This window comes from Citrus clementina, unplaced genomic scaffold (genome assembly GCF_000493195.1).
Source record: "Citrus clementina cultivar Clemenules unplaced genomic scaffold, Citrus_clementina_v1.0 scaffold_8, whole genome shotgun sequence".
NCBI classification, from domain to species: domain Eukaryota; kingdom Viridiplantae; phylum Streptophyta; class Magnoliopsida; order Sapindales; family Rutaceae; genus Citrus; species Citrus x clementina.
Window position 1 is genome coordinate 19,771,525 of NW_006262022.1, and position 22,926 is coordinate 19,794,450.

At 35.6% G+C, this 22,926-nt stretch overlaps 3 protein-coding genes and 1 long non-coding RNA gene across 4 annotated transcripts; 2 read left to right on the forward strand and 2 right to left on the reverse strand.

The window, feature by feature from the left end:
• Window positions 1–3,916: 3,916 nt before the first annotated feature.
• Window positions 3,917–6,460, reverse strand: LOC18035080. Its single transcript, XM_006424201.2, has 5 exons — window positions 6,155–6,460; window positions 5,761–5,867; window positions 5,024–5,531; window positions 4,312–4,430; window positions 3,917–4,179 (listed from the first exon to the last, which is right to left on the reverse strand). Exons 1-5 carry the CDS (start codon window positions 6,428–6,430, stop codon window positions 3,978–3,980), a joined length of 1,212 nt encoding a protein of 403 aa, XP_006424264.1. The 5' UTR covers window positions 6,431–6,460; the 3' UTR covers window positions 3,917–3,977.
• A 754-nt stretch (window positions 6,461–7,214) lies between these two features.
• Window positions 7,215–11,636, forward strand: LOC18034672 (protein SUPPRESSOR OF K(+) TRANSPORT GROWTH DEFECT 1). Its single transcript, XM_006424203.2, has 8 exons — window positions 7,215–7,956; window positions 8,496–8,601; window positions 9,051–9,249; window positions 10,111–10,179; window positions 10,265–10,339; window positions 10,465–10,563; window positions 10,783–10,938; window positions 11,183–11,636. The coding sequence occupies exons 1-8, from the start codon at window positions 7,476–7,478 to the stop codon at window positions 11,306–11,308; spliced, it is 1,311 nt and encodes a 436-aa protein (XP_006424266.1). The 5' UTR covers window positions 7,215–7,475; the 3' UTR covers window positions 11,309–11,636.
• Window positions 11,637–17,093: 5,457 nt separating this feature from the next.
• LOC112096450 lies at window positions 17,094–18,803 on the reverse strand. Its single transcript, XM_024179895.1, has one exon. The coding sequence runs from the start codon at window positions 18,801–18,803 to the stop codon at window positions 17,094–17,096; it is 1,710 nt and encodes a 569-aa protein (XP_024035663.1).
• Window positions 18,804–20,004: 1,201 nt separating this feature from the next.
• LOC112096179 lies at window positions 20,005–20,662 on the forward strand. Its single transcript, XR_002904295.1, has 3 exons — window positions 20,005–20,113; window positions 20,355–20,473; window positions 20,560–20,662. It is a non-coding gene; the product is annotated as an uncharacterized LOC112096179 (long non-coding RNA).
• The last annotated feature ends 2,264 nt before the right edge of the window (window positions 20,663–22,926 follow it).

Genomic DNA, 22,926 nt, shown 5'->3' on the forward strand with positions numbered 1-22,926 from the left:
CGATCGTCGTCAGATAACATGATGTGAGCTTAATTAATTTATGCATGTAGTTTACGTGTGAGTTGGCTGCCACTTAATTAATTTATGCATGTAGTTTAATTAATTTATGCATGTAGTTTACGTGTGAGTTGGCTGCCACTTAATTAATTTATGCATGTAGTTTAATTAATTTATGCATGTAGTTTACGTGTGAGTTGGCTGCCACTTAATTTATTTATGCATGTTGTTTACGTAAGAATTGACTAGGCGTTTCATTAGGGTTGAGTTTTATTAGTTGAGTCAGTGAGTCATGTTAGTGAGTTGTAATAGAAGTTAATTTGTATTTTAATTACTAACTTCTAGCAGTTTCATTCAGTTATTATAAGTTACATTGTCATGTAACATGTGTTGTATTTAAACAGGAAAAGTGAATAAATAGAGGAGGTTATTCACTTACTTAATGCTTCTTTTCTGGAGAGAACGGTTCTCTCAAACAACCGTATTTTTCCTTCCTTCTTTATTGCTTATAATATAACTTAGAACATAACATAACACGAGCCCTTCCTTAAACAATCATATAACTTAAGAGTCAAACAGCAGTGGACTCCATCATTTGTTTTATTTATTACTCAAGGCTCTTTTGAAATTCAATAAAAATAAATAAAAATTGCAAGAAGCATATATTTAGAGGTGCATATATAGGAAATGCATGTTCTGATTAGGGGTAGTTGATATCTTCTTCTCTATATCTTGCATAGAAAAAGTGTGGTCACGAACTGATACATGAGATTACCATGTCAAGATTTCATTCATTTTGTGTCAGGGCAAACCAATTAGATCATGGGAAACAGAAAAGAAAGTATTTTTACGATAAATTCGGTATTATAATTAATCACATGAAATGAAAATTTGTTTATCGAATTTATCTTTCTGAAATATTTTGTAGAAAGTTTGAGACAGAATTAAATGCTTCGCATGAATGTAAACATGTGAAAAACTGAACTTGATTATAAACTTAATTTTTTTCCCTCGATTGATATAATGTTATTTAAAGTTATTTAAAATCCCACAAAATGATTCTGATTAGGGATCATCCTCCAGATAGAATAGTAATCTTCAATTTGTTCTCTAAAAATATAAAAACCTCAATTTACCCAACATTTTAATTCAAAAGATGATAGCAAATGAAGGGCGTTTTGATGACTTTTTGTTATTATTATTTTTTATCTTCTCAACAGTAAATAAGAATAAATTGATATCTTTACACTTTTCGAGTAAATTGAAATTTACCCTTTTTATTATGTTTTTTTAATGAAAATTGAAGGAAATGGAGGGTCCGGAAGCATCAAGAAGATTACCTTCAGCGAAGGCTAGCTGGTTGACATGATAATCACTTGGGCATTATATATGCTACTTTTCGAAGGTTACTTTCTTTCAAAGATAAATTTTCATATTGACGACTGACGAGTGTTTTAGAGTTTTTTCCAGCCATTTAAATTTAAAAAATCCTAACATATATAAAACACATTCAGAAATTATTATAATTTATTCCATTATTTCCAGCCATTTAAATTAAAAAAAATCATAACAATTCATAACAATTTAAATATATAAAAAGAAAAAATCTACGAATGCAGATAGCTCACGTTGATAAGCGAGATGCAGAGACGGAACTGATTTTTCCTTCTCAAATGCAGATAGCTCACGTTGAGTAAATGAGAGGTGAGAGATGACTAAAGATGTCTGTAAAAAAATAATCTGTTTTCGTTACTTTTCTTTATTTCTTTTGATTATTTTATTTTTTAAATGAAAAAAGTAATAGACAAAAGATGGGGAGTGCAATTGAAGCAATAGACATTGACGTGCCGATTTTTCTGTCGTCCCTTTGTCGTCGCGGAGTTCAAATAGCCGAACTCATTCAATTATGTGAACCACAAGATTGAGGCAATGGACAAAGAGATCTTCATTTACAGCTACAATGAGATTGACTTTTTGTGAAATAAACAATGAATTCTTAAAGGCAATTGTGGGGAGTAATAAACAATGAATGACTTTTTCGGATCTATCAAAAGGGGGCCAAAAAAAAAAATTCTTAAAGGCGATTAATTTTGGTTTCCATATTCTCTTATCATATTTTTTAAGAAATAAAAATAAAAATTTTACGTTACAATTATTATTATCAAAACACTACGTATTAATCGCTTTAGAAACTACCAAAGTAAACAATTTGGGTTCAAGTTGAGTTATGCTAATTGTCATTTATTAGCATCTTAAAGGAATCCAAAAATTCTAATGTTTGCATTTTTTTAAAATTTTTTTAAATTAAATCAATTGTCAAATAGAGACGATTTCCTATCCCACAGTGTCGTTGCCTGTGCATTGTGCAAAGCAGGGCAACTTTTTAATATGTGTAATTCAGATAAAGAAGTTCAATAAAACAATGGGAGATTGTCAATTTTCTTCGTACTATAATTAATACATATCATTTATTATTTTACTGTTTTTATAATAGTTAATAACCCCTCTGACAATATAACTTTTATTTTAACTACTCTTTTATTTATATTCATTATAAATTAAATAAATCACATGAATATAAACTAAATAAAAAAATTAAGTATTAAAAATAAGAAATATATGTTTTGATATGAGAAACAAATTAATAATAATTTTTAACTTTTTTATTTTGTGAATATTTTCTTATAATAAATATTTTATAATATTTTTAAAATTAAATGCAAAAAATATAAGTAAAATATTATATTATTTATCTTATAATAATTTTTTATTTATCATTCAAGTTTTCTTCTAATAATTTTTTATCATTTTATAATAATTTTCTTATAGATTTATTATAAGAAAATGTTTATAAAATAAAAAAAAGTACAGGAAAAATATTTTATTATTAATTTTTTAAGTCAAAACATATATTTCTTATTTTTAATACTTATTTTTTTATTTTAATTTCCATTCACGTGATTTATTTAATCTATAATAAATATGAATAAAAGCATATTTGAAAATAAGGATAATATTGTAAACTTATGTTGTCATGGGTTATTGACTATTATAAAAGTAGTAGGGGAGTAAGTGCTATATATTGATTATAATAGAGAAGAAATTGACAAAATGTCTCGTTTTCTAATCTACACTTGGACCGCTAGGGTTACGTAAAAATTTTGATATCCAATAGTTGAGTTGTTCTTATTTTATTTTTCCTAGTATTATTATGGCTATTTAAGTAAAATGTTATAACATTATTGAATGTAAACATGTGAAAAATAAAACTTATATAAACTTAGATTACTATTTTTCTTGATTGATATACATTTATTTAATTTTTTTTATGTAAAATTCATTAATCTACACAAATAATTTTGAATGTGCTTTTTTTAAATAAAAAAAATTAAGTTGATCATAATCATGTGTTGTAAATTTTATATGATGGCCACAAAATTGATGAGATGTTCTATCTTTCAAAATGTCTCGTTTTACTGTTTTTACAACGCAAGCAATACATGAGAAAATTAATAAAAGCTCTTTTTATTGATATCTGTTACATATCTTTACAGTGCTCAATTTCTCTGTTTCATAATTTCTTTTTATCATCAGTGTTTTTAAGTTATAGCACTCAACTTCGCTTAAAAGTACATTTAATTTAAAATGTTTAACAAAACTTATCCAATAAATATTGAAATATGAGAGGAAACTAAATGTAAGATATTAATTTAATATTAATTCCCTTGCAAACTCAAATTTCTAACTCTACTCCGTTAGTTTTCAGTTGATTTGACAGGTTGGCACAACAGAGAGTTATTCTAACTGTTCTAGGAAATTCATGGATTGAAAGTTATTCAAAGTCAAGATTCAACAAGACAATTTTGAAAAATATTTAACTTTATTCTCAAAGTTATGAGATCATTCTTTTTTTTTTTTTTTTTTTTTCCGAAAACAAATGTTTGAGCATGATCTTCAAATTTACCAAAGAAAAATGAACATTACTTGGCAACTGCCACAATATATGCATTCCAAGCATCTTGCTGTTGAAAACACTTGATCTCTTCATACTTTGCATCTCGAGAAACCCCCAATCCCTCTGTATTCCTCATTTCTCTGGCATCTGGCATTTCACGAAGCCAAAAATGTACAGATCGAAATCCAGCTTCTTCTAAGCAGTCCTTAATCTCAGGCAATGACCACCTGAGAAGATAAAAATACATAAAAACGTACTAAAGCATTATATATTAAACGCGAATATTAACAAAATGGAGAAAATTCATGAACCTGTCACTTTAAATATTGAATATACTAAATGATAACAATACAACTTACAATCTCCAATTGTATGAAAATGCGTGGCGAAGTTTTTTCTGCTCTTTTTGAAGATGAAAGTGGAGGCTAATTCTTGTTTTACGCTCAATGATGTCAAACTCAGCCTGCTCCCATACATACTGCATATAATTATAACCAAATTTGAATTTTAACATAGAAAGCTTCTGTTGGTAGAGCAAACAGTAATCCAACACATGATTTGACAAGTTCCATAAACACAAGAGGTGAACCAAACCTACGAGATATCTCTTGTATTTTTTAGCAATACAAAGCATCAAAGTATAAGGCAAAACTTTCTCACTTCTTAAGTATTCGTTATTAGTGCTATGACTATGTCTATGTACATCATGACAGACCTTTACTGGAGAAACTTCCTGTTTTTGTTTACAGATATCAATTACTGTGATTCAAAAATTAATGACACCAAAAAGTGTACTAGTGATCAAACTAAAGCTTTGCTTATTGATGGTGATGGAGCAGACATGATGAAGATAAGTAAAAATGCTCTGATTGAGCCCTGTTGAACACCCTAAAGGATCCAAAAAGCCTAGCATAAATTTTTAACAGAGGTGGTGAACTCATAAAATATTTAGATACTCCTAACTTGAACATAGCCAGAATCGACAATGACTTACCATGTTAAATTTTGTATATCTAGTCCTGGCATAGATACTGTAAATTGTACTAAATGTTTGGAGAGAGTATATAATACCGTAAAATTGGCAAATCTCCTCTGTAGTCTTAACTTCTGCTCTGATGACGTGCCACCATATAAATCCATGACAAATATACCACCTTTCTTAGACAAAGCATGAAGAACGTGCTTGAAATACAAGACCAGATCTGCACGTTTATGGAGACAACAACAACTATAGTTGAAAGCACATATAATGTCTCTTGCAGGCAGTGAAGATTTCTGCTTACTGCAGTTATCACCGCTAGATGCCGTGAAGTTGTCTTGCACAGCAGATTCTATTGTTGAAGTCTCCAAAGTATTATCACATTCCTCTAGACTAATATTTCTTACAAGCTTTTGAGGCTCATATCTCACAAGCTTTGCCTCAAGAGGTTGCAAAACATTTCCATGAAAGAGGGATATTCTGGAATACCCATCAGCCCCAACTTTGTTTAGATTATTCTCCATGCACCATTCTAATGCCTCAAGGTCCAAATCCAATCCCACTGCAGTCCGTCTTGAGTCACTCCGAAGCCATTCTGTACTGTCAAACAAATAGACCAAGACAAATATTAAGTATTTCAGAATTGGGCACTGCAATTATGAAAAATTTTATCCAAAAACTTCCTCAAATTAACAGCACTCTTCATAAAAACAGCATCAAGAATCCTGCAACACCGTCAAATCGTTCAATGTGTTCATCGTTTTATCTCCTTTCCAAAATCACATCACAAACTCTGAAATATCAAACGCTTTTAAATGATGTTACACACCTAAGTAAAGCTGTGCCGCAAAAATCTTCTTGGAGGTGAAGCGGCTGCCTCCCTCCCACATACATCAAAAAGAACTTCTGCAGATAGCTAATGTCTCCTTTTGGCGACTGCCCTCAAAACAAAAATTCAATAACCACAATTAAAGTCCTATTCCTCAAAACCACAATAAATACCATTTCATTTGATCAGAACACAAATTTTCGTATCTGTCATCCAATAAACACAATACAGACATTGTAAAACAATTATTCCAAAGTTAAAAGATTTAGTAAAGTCCCTCATTTTCTCAGCAACCAAGCAAACTATAGAGGATTTTTTTCCCTTGAAAGACAAGTTTAGATATTTCAGTATGATTGAACAATTAAAGTTAATGGGTATTAATTAATGTTAATACCTGCACGGACTGCTGATACAGAAGGAACTTAGACGGCATGTCGGTTGATGGGTTGGTGTCATTTTTGTCTCGATCATCATCTGCTTTGTCAAAATCTTCTTCCGGCCCTGTTTCTTCTTCTGCTTCTTCATGATCAGAAGAAGAGGGCAGGCTTGAATGGTGACTGTAGTCAGCTTCATAGCCTCCTTCTTCTTCTTCTTGATAGTTCGAGAAGCGACCACCTCTTCGAGAATCTCTTCGCTGCTGTCTCTGCTGTTTCTTGTCTCGCTTTCCCATTGCTTTTACTTTTTCCTTCTCTGCAACTGCCCGCCGCCAAATACACTACCTATGTGAGATGTCCCTTGTGACGGTGTCTAAATGTCATTCACCGAGTTTTTTTTTTTTAATTTAATTTTATTTTTTACCATGGTAATTACATTAAAGAGAGGGTCTTGTTAACTAACATTATTTATAATTTATATCACCAATATAAAATAAATTTTTTATAACTTAGTTATTATTTGGGAAACAAATAAAGGTCATTGAAAATTATTTTTGCTCAAGTATAAATTACATATAATATTAATTAGTAACTGTCTAAAACGAGTAAAACTTTTTATTATTATTTAAATATAATATTACAGTAAATGGGCATTACATATTAACATTAGTCTACTTTCATATATTTAGAAAAATTATTTCTTCATATAATATACTTGATGGCATATGAGTTTAGAATTTAACTTATGTTGGCTTTGATTGATATTTCATTTTTTTTTAAAGAATCTCATTAGGTTTTAAATTCATATTTTAATAAAAATAAAATTATTTATAGAGATCATATAGAATTTTTTTCATTAATTATTGACGCAAGAAGCTGATATTCCTTAAATATTAAGGTACAATTTTGCTCCTTGATAACTAATAATTAATAGACAAAACGAAAAGCAATAATTTAATTATTTAATAAAATTCATTTTAGAAAGTTCTAATAGACTTTTAATTCTAAAATATAGTCCAAAAAAAAAAGGAAAAAGGATATTATTTGTGACGCAATATTAACAGATTTCGAGTCAGAAAGCCGACCTCATGCAAATTGCAAAGGGGTGAAATTGGTTTGCTTTCCTTTCGGAGAAACAACCATTTTTTTTTTTTTTCCCCAAAACAAAACCAAATAGGAATCCGTGGACACGGCTGCTTCACTTTGACATTTAATCAAACACAAAGCAAACAGGAAACTCAAATTCGAAATCGAAATCTTTCAATTCACCCAAAAATCAAAATTAGTAATTTCACATGCGATCCGATCATAAACCCTAACCAATAAATTTATAATTTGAAGATGTACAGCAACTTCAAGGAACAGGCAATCGAGTACGTGAAACAAGCCGTGCAAGAAGACAATGCTGGAAATTACGCAAAAGCCTTCCCTCTTTACATGAACGCCTTGGAGTATTTCAAAACCCACTTGAAGTACGAGAAGAATCCCAAGATTAAGGAGGCGATCACTCAGAAATTCACCGAGTATTTGCGCCGGGCCGAGGAGATCCGTGCCGTTCTGGATGACGGCGGGCCCGGCCCCGCTCACAACGGGGACGCTGCGGTGGCGACCCGGCCTAAGACGAAGCCGAAGGATGGTGGTGATGGTGGCGGCGGTGATGGGGAGGATCCGGAGCAGGCGAAGCTGAGGGCTGGATTGAATTCGGCGATTATTAGGGAGAAGCCTAACGTTAAGTGGAATGACGTGGCGGGTTTGGAAAGCGCTAAGCAAGCTTTGCAGGAGGCTGTGATTTTGCCGGTTAAGTTTCCCCAGTTTTTCACCGGTGGGTTACTTTGAATTTTTTATTGTGATTGAAATTTGGGAACTGGTTAATTAATTCTGTGGTTATCTATTGATTGTTTTGTGTATCCATAATTGTGTTCGTGCTTATGAGGTGAGTTGAATTGAATTGATGGGTTGTGCTGCAAATATTTTTTTGCTTGTTGGCTCGTATGGTAGCTTCATGTTGGTAGTCTTGTTTCCACGCTTGTGAATGAGATGCTTTTGTGGAAAAAGAAACAAGGCACAAGATATATATGAAATGGAGGCATAGTGTTTTTCCATATAAAGGAGATTGGCAAATTGCTTTTCGAGAGGTATTAATCTTTAGGTGATAGTATTGAGCTAAGTAAAATTCTCTGTTTGTAGATGATGGACTTAAGTGAAGTGCTGTGTTGGGCGCTTTTGTTGTTGCAGTTCCGGTCATATTTCTTTTGATGTTTTTGCATATCTGCAACTATATTCATTATCACATAGTGTTACTGTTTAGTGATTTGTTCATTTTGTAAAAAATTTCGTTGTTTATTTCTTGCTCTATTTCAGGTAAGAGACAACCGTGGAGAGCTTTTCTATTGTATGGACCACCTGGAACTGGAAAGTCATACCTGGCCAAGGCTGTTGCAACTGAAGCCGACTCTACATTTTTCAGGTGCTATATTTGTCAGCTCACCTAGTGCAATATTTCTTGCAGTTTTTTTATGTATGTGTGTATGCACAGAAAATAAGGGCGGACAGTTTGATGGTTTATGCCTCAATAATGTTAATGTATACATGCAAGAATATGGGTTAATTTTTATCGTAACTTCGAATTTCCCAAAACCTTTTAAGCTCAATCCATACCATCTATTGTTTGAGCTGATCACCTTACCGATATATGATATCATGCCTGCTGCCAGATACAATTTCCTTTTTTTTATTTTATATATTTTCGTTTAAAATTAAATAATGGCTTTTAATCCATGATAGTTAAGCTCGTCAATATCTTGTATATATATATGATGAAATCATTGTGGGTTTTTTAATGTTTATGGATGTAGGCCAGTAATGGGCTTTTGCTTATTGCCAGTTCATAATATGTTATTTTTTCTCCCTGAGTAGTATTTCTTCATCAGACCTGGTTTCAAAGTGGATGGGTGAAAGTGAAAAGCTTGTCTCAAGCCTTTTCCAGATGGCTCGTGAAAGTGCTCCTTCCATTATTTTTATTGATGAAATAGATTCCTTATGTGGTCAGCGTGGAGAAGGCAATGAGAGCGAAGCTTCTCGGCGCATCAAAACTGAACTTCTTGTACAGATGCAGGTATTTGATTTTACTTTGAACTGGTCTGGAAGAACTTTATGTTTTTAGAGGTCTAAGGAGGAAGAATATTGAGTTTTTTTTTTCTTTTCTTTCTTTATTTCATATTATTTTTGGAAAAATGTTATTGTAATTGTGTAAATTGGTCCCTTTTCTTTTTAGATTATCTTTGTATTCTTATAATGTTAAGTACTTCCTAGTTATATCTCCAATTATGTAGTTCTATTGGACCAAGATAGTCCACTTATTGTTATAAGAGCAGAATTAACTGAATAAAGGTACATGAGAATTACAGATCAGACCACCTTTGTTTTCTGTGTCATCTCACACCATGGGAAAAGGGGCTGAAAAAAGCTTTATTGGAAAAAGCTAAGCTATTAAAATTAGATCTCTTTTGCCTAGAGATTAACAGTTTGATCTTGGTGTCCAAACCATAAAAGTTTCCTATATCTTTTGAGACTCAAATTATTTGGGTAATAAGTGTATAATACTGATATTCCCTTTGTGTGTCAGTGAAGGTGGATATGCCAATTTGCCATACCATGATTGTTTTTTCTTTTACCTGAGCGATAAAACTAAAAGGTCATTTTAAATTTGAGCTTGACTGGGAAATTGTTGCATTCTCTAGCCAATACATTCAGCATGCATTTCATTCTCCTTTATACTTGTAATTTATTGGTAGGAGTAGTCACAAATTTTAGAAGGAAAAAAGAGTAGAAATGATGGAATCACTAACTTTGAGTTATTATTTTTGGTACTCTTTTATGAAATGAGAATGTCAAAATTTTGAGAAATAGATTGATTAGTTCTTTCTATATTTTCTCCCCATTTTGAACTGCACTTATCCTTTGTACTTTTTTTAAGGGTGTTGGACACAACGATCAGAAAGTTCTTGTTCTTGCTGCAACAAATACTCCCTATGCTCTAGATCAGGTAAAGCTGAATATGAGGCAACTGTTTTCTTTGATTTTATCTGATTGGACTATTACATATTGTGCCTAACCAGTTGTGATTACAGGCCATCCGGCGACGTTTTGACAAGCGTATATACATCCCTCTTCCAGATTTGAAGGCAAGACAGCACATGTTCAAGGTATACAGAGTGCCTTAATATTCATTTTCCTTCAAAATTTTAGTGAGGAATAGTTTTTTGGCTATGCCGTCATCTTGTCTATAGAGCAAAATCTCATCATGCTTGTTGGGTTTTAATTTGAACAGGTGCATTTAGGAGATACACCCCACAACTTGACTGAAAGTGATTTTGAAAGTTTAGCTCGCAAGACCGAGGGGTTTTCTGGTTCTGATATTTCCGTTTGTGTAAGTGCATAGGAGATGAGTTTCAAAAAAGAAAAAAAATGTGCACTGTTTCCTATCAATTAAAAAATAAATAAATAAATAAAAGAATTGCATATGAGATGTCTTTTTGAGTGGGTCTTCAGTAGATTATGCCTCTGTAAAAAAGGGTTGATTGAAATTAGCCAGCATTGCCTTTTTTTGAGGTGTTCTTGACTTATTTTTTTTCCTTGATTGTCACAGGTAAAGGATGTCTTGTTTGAACCTGTACGGAAAACTCAGGATGCCATGTTTTTCTTTAAGACCTCTAATGGTATGTGGATGCCATGTGGACCGAAGCAATCAGGTGCTGTTCAGATTTCGATGCAGGAGCTTGCAGCAAAAGGGCTTGCAGAACAGGTATGGGCCATAGGAATCTTATGAACTTCAGTGCTCTAATTTTTTAAGTGGTGCATCTTTGCTGGAAATTGGGAGCTCTTTAGACTATATAAGTTAATATGAGGCTTATTTTTCTTGTCTTCTTTTGGGTAAAAATTAAGTGGAGAAAAGAAAGTTCCATAAGTTGTTCTGGTAATATATTGGAATTTCTCTAGTTTGAGCATGTTTAGATTGGTTAACTTTTTGCTTGTCAATCTCTGTGCAGATCCTTCCACCCCCTATTTCGAAAACAGATTTTGATAAAGTTCTTGCAAGACAGAGGCCAACAGTGAGCAAAAGTGACCTTGAAGTTCAAGAGAGATTCACAAAGGAGTTTGGAGAGGAAGGTTAATGGGTCTATTATGCACATAACGCTGAATCATGCTAGTGAGTGCAAGCATATGATTTGTATGTTATTTATCACTTCTGGATCCAATCATTTCTTCTTCAAGAAGGGAAGGTGACTTGACTTCCCTTTATCTGTATTCAGATGGAAAAACTGGGGTTTGATACTTGTTAATTATTTGCTTCAAATTGTGTAAAGAACAGTTCCCAAATTACTGCCTCACTTTGTTGAACATGATGCGAATATTGCTGATTCCATAAATTGGTCAGTTTTGTGTTTATGCTAACTAATTATCTGGTTTGATAGTGTTTTGATTTCCAGATATCTTTCAGAATTGCTGTCAAAAAAGTTAAGGATTGGATGGTTGGAGGGGGTAATAGCCAGCAAGTCCTAATTTTTTACTTTTCTTTTCCGTTTCTATTCTTCCTTTCTCCCTCAAACCCTTTTTTTTCCTGTCCTTTTTCACTTTGTATTTTTACTTTTCTTAGGGTAGGGTAGGTGTAGTAGTGCGAATTGTTAAGATTTGCCCTCTGGGACCAAGCATTTCCCAATGGATGGACTAGTAATGATTGGTAGCCCTATTACCTAAAAATATTAACTGCAGTGTGGATGATGAGAAGAGCTTTTTATAGGAAAGTTTTACATTTACAACTCTTGACATCTATTTAGAGGTGCCGTGCAGGAAGGAAACAACCTTCACCTTGCTGCTATTGCCCATGATCCTGTTTTCTGGGTAGGTGTTCGTTCCTCATTTCTTATTCCTTTTCCTCCAGATTGCTCCCTGTAAAGTAAAGAGCCTCACCAATATCTCTGCATCTCTGTCACTTTTGGAACTGTCAAAAGAGAATTTTTATTTTTTTTAATAATTATTATTATTATTTTATTTATTTATTTATTTATTTTTTGGTGGGTACACTAACCTAGTTGACGACTGCATAACTAGGTTAAAGTTTTTTTACTTTGGGTGGGTACCATGAGGCCCTGGTTGCTCTGTGAGAATGGTTGCAGCATATCATCTAGTGGCAAACATGCATTTGTTTCTGCTTATTTCACGATGCATTAGAAACATGACGTTTGTCCTGGTGTGCATGATTGTTGTTCATAGTCTAGGATCATGTTTGAAAATGCCATTCTAGATTGGGGAAGAATTGGCATTCTTGCACGAGGTCTCTATTTTGGCATGGTGGGTGTGAAGTATGTACTACTATATCTCATTCATGTCCTGGCTAGTTTCTTGTATATTTGATTTATTGAGCAAACGCTTAAATTTTATCAAACCTGTGCAATTTGCTATCAGCACATTGAAATGTGAATATACATTGATGAAACTCTTTTTAACATTGCTGGTGTTGCCTGTGCCAAGTTGTCTCTTTTAATGGAGTTTCTCTTTTGGAGTAGGTTTTTTCCTTGAGCAAATTTGCTGAGCAATTGAATTCATCGAGTTGAAGTAAGGTAGTTGAGTTAAAATTTTGGTTAACTTCTATTAAATCCACTGAGAGTTAATCTGCACGAGACTGTCCGTCAATTCGATTTTATTCTCAATATTTGATATAACTCTTGTTATCATGTTAATTGCGAACTATAGAGACTGCCGGTCTTTTTTTTTTTTTTTTTGATTAAAAGGGGCTCTTTAAGACGAGCTAGACAGGAACAAGGTGGGGTTGACAAACTCCAAACATATCTTGCGAAATAATAGAATAAATACCCACAGGCGGGTTAGAGAATAAATGTAAACCATGCGGAACTAAATGAGTCATATTTGTCATGAAATCTGCAGCTGAGTTTGCTTCACGGTAGATATGCGAGATAGACATCTGCCAAATCTTGCTTAAGAAATCACGAATTGCCACCACTAAAGCATAGAAAACATTAGGCACGACCACCTGCTGAGATATCATCTGAGTTCCACAGAGGCTGTCTACTTTCACCAAAAGGTGTCTGATGCCAACATTCCAGGCAAAGGGATAATCCTTGATACAGTCCCCAGAGTTCGGCCATAATCACTGAGCTTTCCCCAATATTCATACTAAAACCTGAGATCCAGTTACCAAAAGAATCGCGAATTACCCCACCCGCTCCAGCTTCTCCTGTATTTCTATAGGAACCATCTGTGTTCAACTTACACCATGGCCATGGAGGAGGCAACCAACTAATAAAAATCTCCTTACGCCTTGGTTGTTGGCTAAGATGAGAGTTATTAATTCTATGGATCTCACTAGCTCTGGCCATAATATCCAAGTATATTGTCTTGCTATCTACCAAATTCCCAGCCATAATAAAATGATTCCGCCAAAACCATAACCTCCAAATAGCCACCCCAAAAATACAATCCCAAGGAAGCTCAGAATCAATTTTCCACTTGTTTTGCATGTTGGCAGCCATCCATGCACGTAAGTTAGATTGGAAAAAAGAGAGATGGTGACGGGCTGGAACAAGATGAAGCCATAGATTCTTAATGCATCGACAATCTCTCACAGCATGAAGAATGTCCTCAGCCGAAATCCCGCACCTAACACAAACATCCGAAACGGGAATATTACGCCTATTGAGCTCACGGTAAGTCTTCAATTTGCCATGCAAAATCTGCCAAATAAAGAGCTTTATAGATTGGGGTCCTTTCCAAGACCATGGCAAGTTCCATACTTTATCTTGAGCATCCAGGTTATGATGGCAAAGAGACTCATAAGCGGATCGAACAGTGAACAACCCTCTTGGATGAAAACACCAATAAAGTCTGTCAGGTCCAAGATGCGGAGCAGGAGGCATGATCGAAGCAATCTGCAGAAGAATAAAAGGGGGCAGCAAGAGCTCAAAGTTCGACCATCTCCAGCCACCATGTTCATCAGTAAAATTGCTAACAGATGCATTGAGAGAGACTTGAGGGATAGGTTGGAGAGCAAGGCCAATCAAAGGTTCATATTTTGTCACCCAACAGTCCAGCCAGAAACGAACGCGAGCACCATTGCACACTGCCCAGCGAGCTCCATGCATGGCTGCATCCCACGTTTTCCTTATAGCAGACCAGACGCACGATCCTTGCTTGTCAGGGAGGGAAGACGGCAAATTGCATGGGTCCAGTCCATACTTGGAACAGAGAACCCTTACCCACAACATATCCGAGTTGGAAATAATGCCCCAATTAATCTTCATTAACAGGGCATGATTCATCACCTCCAAATTTTTAAAACCCAAGCCACCACGTGATTTTGGCAAGCAGATTTTGTCCCAGCCTACCATGCACATCTTAGGACTCTTCGACTTCCCATCCCAAATAAATCTACGGCAGCATTTATCGATTCTACAGCGCACCGATGAAGGAAGCATGGTCGTTTGCATTGCATAAATCGGCATAGCTTGAATCACCGATTGCGCCAAAGTAACACGACCAGCAAGGGATAAGTGAGCTGCGTTCCAGCCACTGAGCCTCATGTCTACCTTGTCCAAAATAAATTGGTACGTGGCTTTATTCACCCGCGAATGAAGTAACGGTATGCCAAGGTAGTTTCCCAGGTCATGAGTAACCGAAACCCCCAAGGCAGCTCCAATGAGCTTTGCCTCTCTTGAAGCAATATTCTTCGAAAAGAAAATTGTAGTTTTCACTTTGTTAACTTTTGCTTCAGAACTTCGACAGTAATTTTCTAAGACCGCATCAATAATATGAGCTTGATCCATCGAAGCTTCTGCAAATAAGAACAAATCATCAGAAAAAAAAAAGGTGGGTAAGGGGAGTGCCATGTTTAACCAACCGAATTGGCTTCTAGCTTCCATCCACCACAGCTTGGGTTATTCCATGGCTCAAACGCTTGATACAGAGCACAAAGATATACGGAGATAGATGGTCACCCTGCCGAATTCCTCTTCCCGGATAAAACTCCTCAGTGACCTCACCATTCCATAGGATGTTCATGCTAGCGGAGGTAACACATTCCATGATGAGCCGAGATAAGTGAATCGGGAGCCCCGTCTGTTGAAGAGTTTCAAAAATAAAAGACCAGTTCAGCCGGTCATATGCCTTCTCGAGATCCACCTTAATAGCCATGAGCCATCTTTTACCAGTTTTCTTGTGCATGGAATGAACCACTTCCTGAGAAATAACAATGTTATCCACAATGTGCCGTCCGGGAACAAAACTTGTCTGTTGAGGCTCGATCAGCTCAGGTAATAAAGCTTGTAGACGATTGGCAATAATTTTAGTCACTGTCTTATAGGCAACAGTGCATAAGCTTATAGGCTGAAACATCTTTAAACTGGTAGGATGATCCACCTTCGGAATAAAAACCAACAGAGTTTTGTTTACGTTTTGAGGGATTTTACCAGTATTAAAAATGTCAATGATAAAAGTACAGAAAGAGGGTCCAACAGTGTGCCACTGGGATTGATAAAAGATAGCCTGCAGTCCATTAATACCCGGCGCTTTAAGGGGTTTCATGCTAAAAATAGCTCTTTTAATTTCTTCCTCCACAACCGGATCATTAACACAATCAAGATAATTAGCATTCACGACTGGAAAAAAATTCGGAACAGAGTATGTTTGATAAGAATGAGCTTCACTTTTGAATAAAGAGGAGAAATACTCAACTGCATGGCTACGAATATCTTTCTCATTGTAGATCCAGTTCCCCATACTATCCTTAATGGCCTCAATTCGATTTCTTCTGCGACAAGCAATAGTTTTTTGGTGAAAGAATGTAGTATTTCTATCTCTGTGTAGGATCCAGTCTTTCCTAGATTTCTGCCACCAAAAAATCTCCTCTTGAGCCATCACCATCTCCAATTCACTTCGTAAGCGAGCCTCTAACCGAATCAGCCCTCTAGAATTATACTGTTCTAAGGCTGCTTGAATACCAGCAATCCGAGCCAATAATCTGCGTTTACGCTGAAAGATGTTACCAAAGACGTCACGATTCCAACCTTGCACCGCTTGAATAAAACTAGTAGCTGCAGTACTATAGTGAGAAGTGGAATCCCACGCCTGTTTGACAAAAGAATTAAAATGCTCATGAGTTAACCAAGTAGCCAAGAATCGGAAAGGCCTAATAAACTGTTGACGGTAAGCAGCTCCCTCAAAGCGGGCCAGTAACGGTCTGTGATCTGAGGCGACTTTCGGAAGGTGGAGAACAGTGTTATCAGCAAACTTCATCAGCCAATCATTATTACACACAACTCTGTCAAGCCGTTTAAACAAGGTGCCACGAGACCAAGTAAAACGAGGGCCTTTAAACTTTAAATCAAAAATTTGGTGGCCATCAAACCACTTCCAAAATAAACCACACACTCCAGAGTGTCTGGTAACACCCCCATGCTTCTCAGAAGCAAACAAAATAGAATTGAAATCCCCTCCAATCAACTAAGGACCGTGAACTGAACCGGCAAGATTCTCCATACGACTCCAGAAATGTCTCCGCAACATTGGATTTGGGCTAGCATAGACAGCCGTTACCCAAGAGGCAAAAATATTATTTCTACAAACTTTGAAATGAATAAATTGCCTATGATTAATAACCACCTCCACCTGAACACAATTCTGCCACAGGATCCAGATTCCTCCAGAAATCCAACTGCTTCCACTCGATGAGAGAACTCAAAACCACTTTTCTTAATAAACTCATCCGCTTTCATCCACTTACACGAGGTTCCATGACAACCACCATAGACGGGTTATAATTTTTAACAACAGTCTTAAAAGAGCGCCGAAAATTTCCGGAGGCCGCTCCTTGGACATTCCAAAATAATATGCTAATCATCATAAAAATAAACAAAAAGAAAAAACCAAGGGCCCAACATATCAAATCTACTGGTCATGGATATCATCCATCATCACCAAAGGTGATTCCTGAACCATCGAGACTTCCTCATCTGACATCTCCTGCCCATCATCTCCACTCATTGGACCAACGGGGTGTGTATAAGCATGCTCAAAAACATTTACAGTAGAGACGTGACGGTCATCTGGGGGGTCAGCCAAAGGTTGGGGGTCCAGATCCTCACGATCTCTATGATCCGTGCCCACACCCTTCATATTTCCATAAGGAAGAATCTGTGAAGAGCAAAAGACCACCGTGTGCTTTGAAGGATCCAAGGTGGTAGCTACAGGAGGAGTTTGTTGGTTATTAAGGGCAGCATATGTAATGGGGCAATGGATTTGGCTAGGGTTGTCATGGGGTGTGGAGAGTGTAGATTTTTCTCTTATGTGGAGGGCAGTAGTCTGGAAAGGACTGCTGGTAGGGTTCATTGGAGTGAAAGGTTTCCTAGTTGGAGGCTTCGAAGCAGCAGATTTTGGAGTCTGCTGACGTCTAACAGGAGGCTTAAAAATTTTATCATTGTTAAAGGTAAATATCGGATTTGAGCTGGATGGACTAGGTTGTTTTGAGGTTGAGGGGACGTCTGTGGAAGCGCCATGCAGAGGATTTTCATGCAGATCCGTCATCTGAGCTAAAATGTGAAACCTTGACTCACTTGCCCCATTAGGTTCACGGCTTTGACCATTGTTTAGCTTCCTTCCTTTCCTAGTTACAATCATCCAAGGGCCGAAAGGCTCAACCATAGCAGCATCTTCACGGTTAGCTTCTGGAGAAGTGGGATCCTCCCGACTTTGCACACCAGCTGGAGGCTGAGCAACGTTGTCAGAATTTCTCTCAGCAGCCGAGATCTTACAGTTATTGCTATTATGACCGTACCTCCCACAAGCAAAACAAATTACAGGCAATCCTTCGTACTCTACCTTTTGGATCCTTCCATCCAATTCAAACTGAGAAACTAAAGGCTTGTCTAGGGAAACACTTACTGCAAGGCGAGCAAACCTTCCGCGAGTAGAAGAAGCAGTGTTCGAGTCTATTTTGATCACCGTACCCACCATCTGACCAAGTTTTTGCAGAACTTTCTGGTTATAGAGATGGACCGCAAGGCCAGGTAAGCGAATCCATACAGTGACTTGGTCAAGAACCGTTTTGGTGAAATCAAAAGAGGGTGACCATGGCTGGACTGTTAAATAATGCCCCATTATAATCCAAGGGCCTTTAGTTAGGGCATCAACCGCGTCCCCAGCAGATCGAAAACGAATCAGAAAATAATTATTTTCTAAGTCAATTACCGAGTATGTCATGGTTGTTCTCCACAACGCATGTAGCCTAGTGCATAAAGTTTTGTAGCCAATATTTCGGCCTAGCAACTTGACAACAACAGAGTGCTTCCACGGTTTACTCAGCTTTGCATGAACCCTATCCGAAAAACTTATTGACGGCAAGGTTCCATCGTTACGCTCAACCACATCTCCTTCCTCAAAATCCCAGTCCACTGCACCTCCTCCAAATCCATTCTCCATTGTTTGTGATGAATTCACAAGCGTTTCTTTGTAGGAGACCTGTTTAGTAGTTTCACTACTGTTTTCCTCATCACGAAAGCGTGCCTTTTTGGTCGTTCTAGCTTCCCTAAACGGCGGCGGAAAAGCCTCGCCGAAATTAGGGCTTTGGCCACCTCCGAGATTTTCGGAGTTTCCATCCATTTTCTCCAAAACAACTTTGATTGTCCAGAAGAAGCTATATAGAGACTGCCGGTCTTGTGTTGGCGTATTCATTCAAACCGATTAATCTTATCAATAGCGCACTTCAAACAAGTAAATGTGAAATAAAATAAACATCTCAACTGTTGAGGCTGCGCTACCATATCTAAGATACTAGTGTTGAGCCTTGCCCCTAATTCTTTTATTTGACAACACTTAAGTTACTTCATTGAATTGGATCACTACATTTCGACTATTAGAATATGATATGACTTGGATACCACCACTTGTTGGAAAATTGAATTTGAGATGTTTAGGTTTCGAACACCGAAAAAAAAAGAAAAAGAAAAAGAAAAAAAAATTAACTTCTTACGTAGACAAACCTAAATATTTTATAAACCCAATTAATTTTTTTTACTAGCTAATAAGGGATAGAAATCAACATTAACTTTTATTTGAACGAGCAAAAATAAAAAAATAAAATCCATCATTTTATTAAACTATATAAAGTTTTTAACTTAATTGAGTGCGCACCAAAAAAAAAAAACTACTATTTTCTATTGCTTTTCTTGTCCCCCTTAAAAAAAAAAAAAAAAAAAAAAAAAAAAAAAAAAAAAAAAAAAAAAACCTTGTTACGTATTAGAATTTCCTCAACAGAAATGCTGAAAGAGGATGCCCGCATTTGGAGCAAAATCTGACATCATAAGCCGGCAATTATACTCGTACTCCCCCATTTGCATTAAGAAAATTTAATATAACTCTCTTAGCTCTCGATACAAAAATTCAGCTTATGCTCACAATTTACAAACATAAAATGTCACTAGTCTCATGAAGCCGGCGTTAGAATTTTGATAACATCTAAGTTGGTAGTTAAATACGAGACAAATGAATCCATCATCACTTGCCATTTTCACTTCAACTGCTACTCCTACACTTTGGGGATAATGAACATTGCTGGAGTTGTCACTCTTCTCTTGTTCATTAAACTTGCATTGGTGCATGGATTCACCAAGGTAATGAAAACACGAGGCGAAATATTTTGTATTCAAAAGTTTTAATTTCGTTCTCATTTTCCTCTGCGTTCTTCAGTCACTGGAACGTGCGACCATATATAAGCTAATGTGAAGCGATTTATTAGTTGTTTAATTGTTTAACAATTGCATTGTGTGTATCACTAAAAGTCTAAAAGTATTGTTTTGTTGGATTCTTTTCAGTATCCACGAAGCAAAAAAAAGTTGCAACTCACCATTATACTAAAAGCTTCAGAGGTTTCTCTGCAATGCCTACACCAGAGCAAGCTCGACAACTCACAAGTATTGTCCTTCAACGCTTAATGTTATCCTATGAACACTAGTAAAAGTTAGGAGTAGTAGTGAAATGATTGAAGGGAGAGAAAATTCATGCTTAGTACATACTGTTAAAAGTTCGATTGGTCAGAGAAAACATACATTTCAAGTTTAGCAAGCAAATGAATTTTATAGCTGCATACATTTTCTAATAGATTTCACTTAATTTTGCAGAACATGATTCAGTTGTTTCTGTATTCGAACGCAGGGCAAAGATTATCCACACCACACATTCATGGGAGTTCCTGGGAGTAGACTCCATTAACCAATATAATCAAGTACCTGTGGATTTGAAATCTGATGTTATTGTTGGAGTTGTTGACACTGGTAGTGCTTTTTGTGTTTTTGCTGTCTCTGATGCTAAGCTATCATCTTAGCACGATAAAATTCTCTTAATTTCATCTATTTTGCAGGAGTATGGCCTGAGTCTAAGGGCTTCAATGATGACGGATTAGGTCCAGTGGCCAAGAAATTTAAGGGAGCATGTGTTCCTGGCGATAATTTTACATTGTCCAACTGCAACAGGTACCTGGCAGTTTCTCAAGCAATGAACAATTGATGCAGAGCAAGAAATTAAAGAAATCTTAATTATATTTAAATGTATAATATTTATGAATATTTTAATTAATTTATATTTTAGTTTAATTTAGTTTTTTATTTAGAGTCTTATTATATAGTAATTGTTTATTTGAGTAATATTTCTAATTTAAGTATAAGTCTTATTAAAATAAATTTTTTAATTATATTAGGATAAGTCTTACTTAGTATAAATAAGTGTCTTCTGTGGCTTTTGAAGGTAGAGAATTTTGAGTTTAATAATATTTCAATTTTCAAATCTCTTTGTGAGTATTTGAACAGTTAATTCTCGGTATTCTGCGGAATCAACGAGTCTTAACCCCTACGTTTGCGGTATTCTTTTGAATCAACGTGAATTTAGTTATTCTTTTATTTCGGTATTCTCTAAAATCAACAAAATATTTTAAACATTAAACTTTCGCTGCATCAACTTGGTATCAGAGCTAAAACCTGGTATCATCAATCTAACTTCATCTACTACCAAACTTTTCTTTTTTCCTTTTTTGATTTTTTCCGTTTAGCTTAAAAAAAAATAAAAAAATAAAAAATAGAATTTGAAACCCTAGCCGCCAACCACACCGCCGCCCACCATCGCCACTACCACCATCCAACCACATCACAAACAATTGCTGCCACCATCGAACTTTTCGTAATCCGGCGACCAAATCCTAGCCATTGCCGCCGTCAACCGCCACCTGAATAGCCGCGAAACGCCCAAAACCCGCAAGCTCTCCTCCCACTCACTGCCGCGAAACCAGCCACCTCTACCGTTGATCACCACCACCAAAAGCATCCCCATCCTCTGCCGACCAAAACTCAACCACCCTTTGCCCTTGAATGCCAGCCATAAACAGACACGAACCACCATTAGCCGCCACCATTTCATGTCGATTTTCCGGCCAAACCGCTGCGAATCCGGCTAAACGGTTGCTACCATTGTGTTCCTCACCATCAAATCTTTCAGTTCCACCCATCCTTACTTGATTTCCGATCACCGTCGCCAATAACTCTATTTTTTACTTATTCACAGTTTTGACCCAGTTCTTTCATTTATACCATTATTGCCTTTTTGTTTTCTAATCTTAGCAAAAAAACCCAAACAAACACAAAAAAAAAAGGGAAAAAGAGATAGAAAACAAAAAAAGAAGAAAAAAAATTGATTAATGAAACGACAACATCGCCGCGAAGATTTTGTCTTGAAAGAAGTTTTAAATAGGATGTTGAGGATTTTACGTTTGATTTCTAAAGATTTAGAGAAACTTCGAGATAGAAAATCTTTACACATAAATTAGGCATATGGATTTGATGAAGTTGTTCATGATAATGTTTGTTATGAGGAAAATGGTAACTTTGTTTCTCTCGACAATATTATTCCTTCCGAGGAGAATATTAATTGGCCATTTGTGTCTACAACAAATCCTCAACACAAAGACATTGATTTGGATCAACTGTCGAAATTTGATGAGTATCTTAATATTGTGGGACGAGAAGAGGTAATTGTTCATCCATCTTTTGATCTTGTGGAGGAGAGAGAGATAGTTGTTGATACAATCTCTTATTGTTCTCTTGATTTGCCGAAAGAAGACAAAAAGAGTTGTGATATTTTTCAACAGTTAGTGGATTATGAGAAGAAATCGTTTTTCCTCAACTATGTTGAAGTTCGACACGAACAATACGAGAAGACATTTATTAGAGAAGTTGTTGATAGAAGAATTTATTTTACGCCATTGGAGTGATTGGATGGATGTTATTACAAAAGTTGGAAAATTTAAAGTTTGTCATCTATGTCAAAGCTCTGTTTTAAAATTTAATCCTTATGGACATGAAGATGTTCTTGAAGACTACAACATACAAAATTCGAGGACGAATTTTCTCCAACCTGGCGGGAATGATGCAGAGCAAGAAATTGTAGAAATCCTAATTATATTTAAATGTATAATATTTATGAATATTTTAATTAATTTGTATTCTAGTTTAATTTGGTTTCCTATTTAGAGTCTTATTGTTTAAGTATTGTTTATTTGGGTAATATTCCTAATTTAGGCATAAGTCTTATTAAAATAGGTTTTCTAATCATATTAGGATAAGTCTTACTTAGTATAAATAAGTGTCTTTTGTAGCTTTTGAAGGTAAAGAATTTTGAGTTTAATAATATTTCAATTTTCAAATCTCTTTGTGAGTATTTGAACAGTTAATTCTCGGTA

What these genes read in the sequence shown, in the direction of transcription:
- LOC18034672 (XM_006424203.2), top strand. Translation starts at nt 7,476, where the DNA reads ATGTACAGCAACTTCAAGGAACAGGCAATCGAGTACGTGAAACAAGCC. An exon ending in GTTTCCCCAGTTTTTCACCG is followed by an intron (nt 7,957 to 8,495) that starts GTGGGTTACTTT and finishes GCTCTATTTCAG; the next exon opens with GTAAGAGACAACCGTGGAGA. An exon ending in CAAAAGGGCTTGCAGAACAG is followed by an intron (nt 10,939 to 11,182) that starts GTATGGGCCATA and finishes ATCTCTGTGCAG; the next exon opens with ATCCTTCCACCCCCTATTTC.
- LOC112096450 (XM_024179895.1), bottom strand. Translation starts at nt 18,803, where the DNA reads ATGGATGGAAACTCCGAAAATCTCGGAGGTGGCCAAAGCCCTAATTTC.
- LOC18035080 (XM_006424201.2), bottom strand. Translation starts at nt 6,430, where the DNA reads ATGGGAAAGCGAGACAAGAAACAGCAGAGACAGCAGCGAAGAGATTCT. An exon ending in TGTATCAGCAGTCCGTGCAG is followed by an intron (nt 5,868 to 6,154) that starts GTATTAACATTA and finishes TTTTGAGGGCAG; the next exon opens with TCGCCAAAAGGAGACATTAG. An exon ending in TTTTCATACAATTGGAGATT is followed by an intron (nt 4,180 to 4,311) that starts GTAAGTTGTATT and finishes TTATCTTCTCAG; the next exon opens with GTGGTCATTGCCTGAGATTA.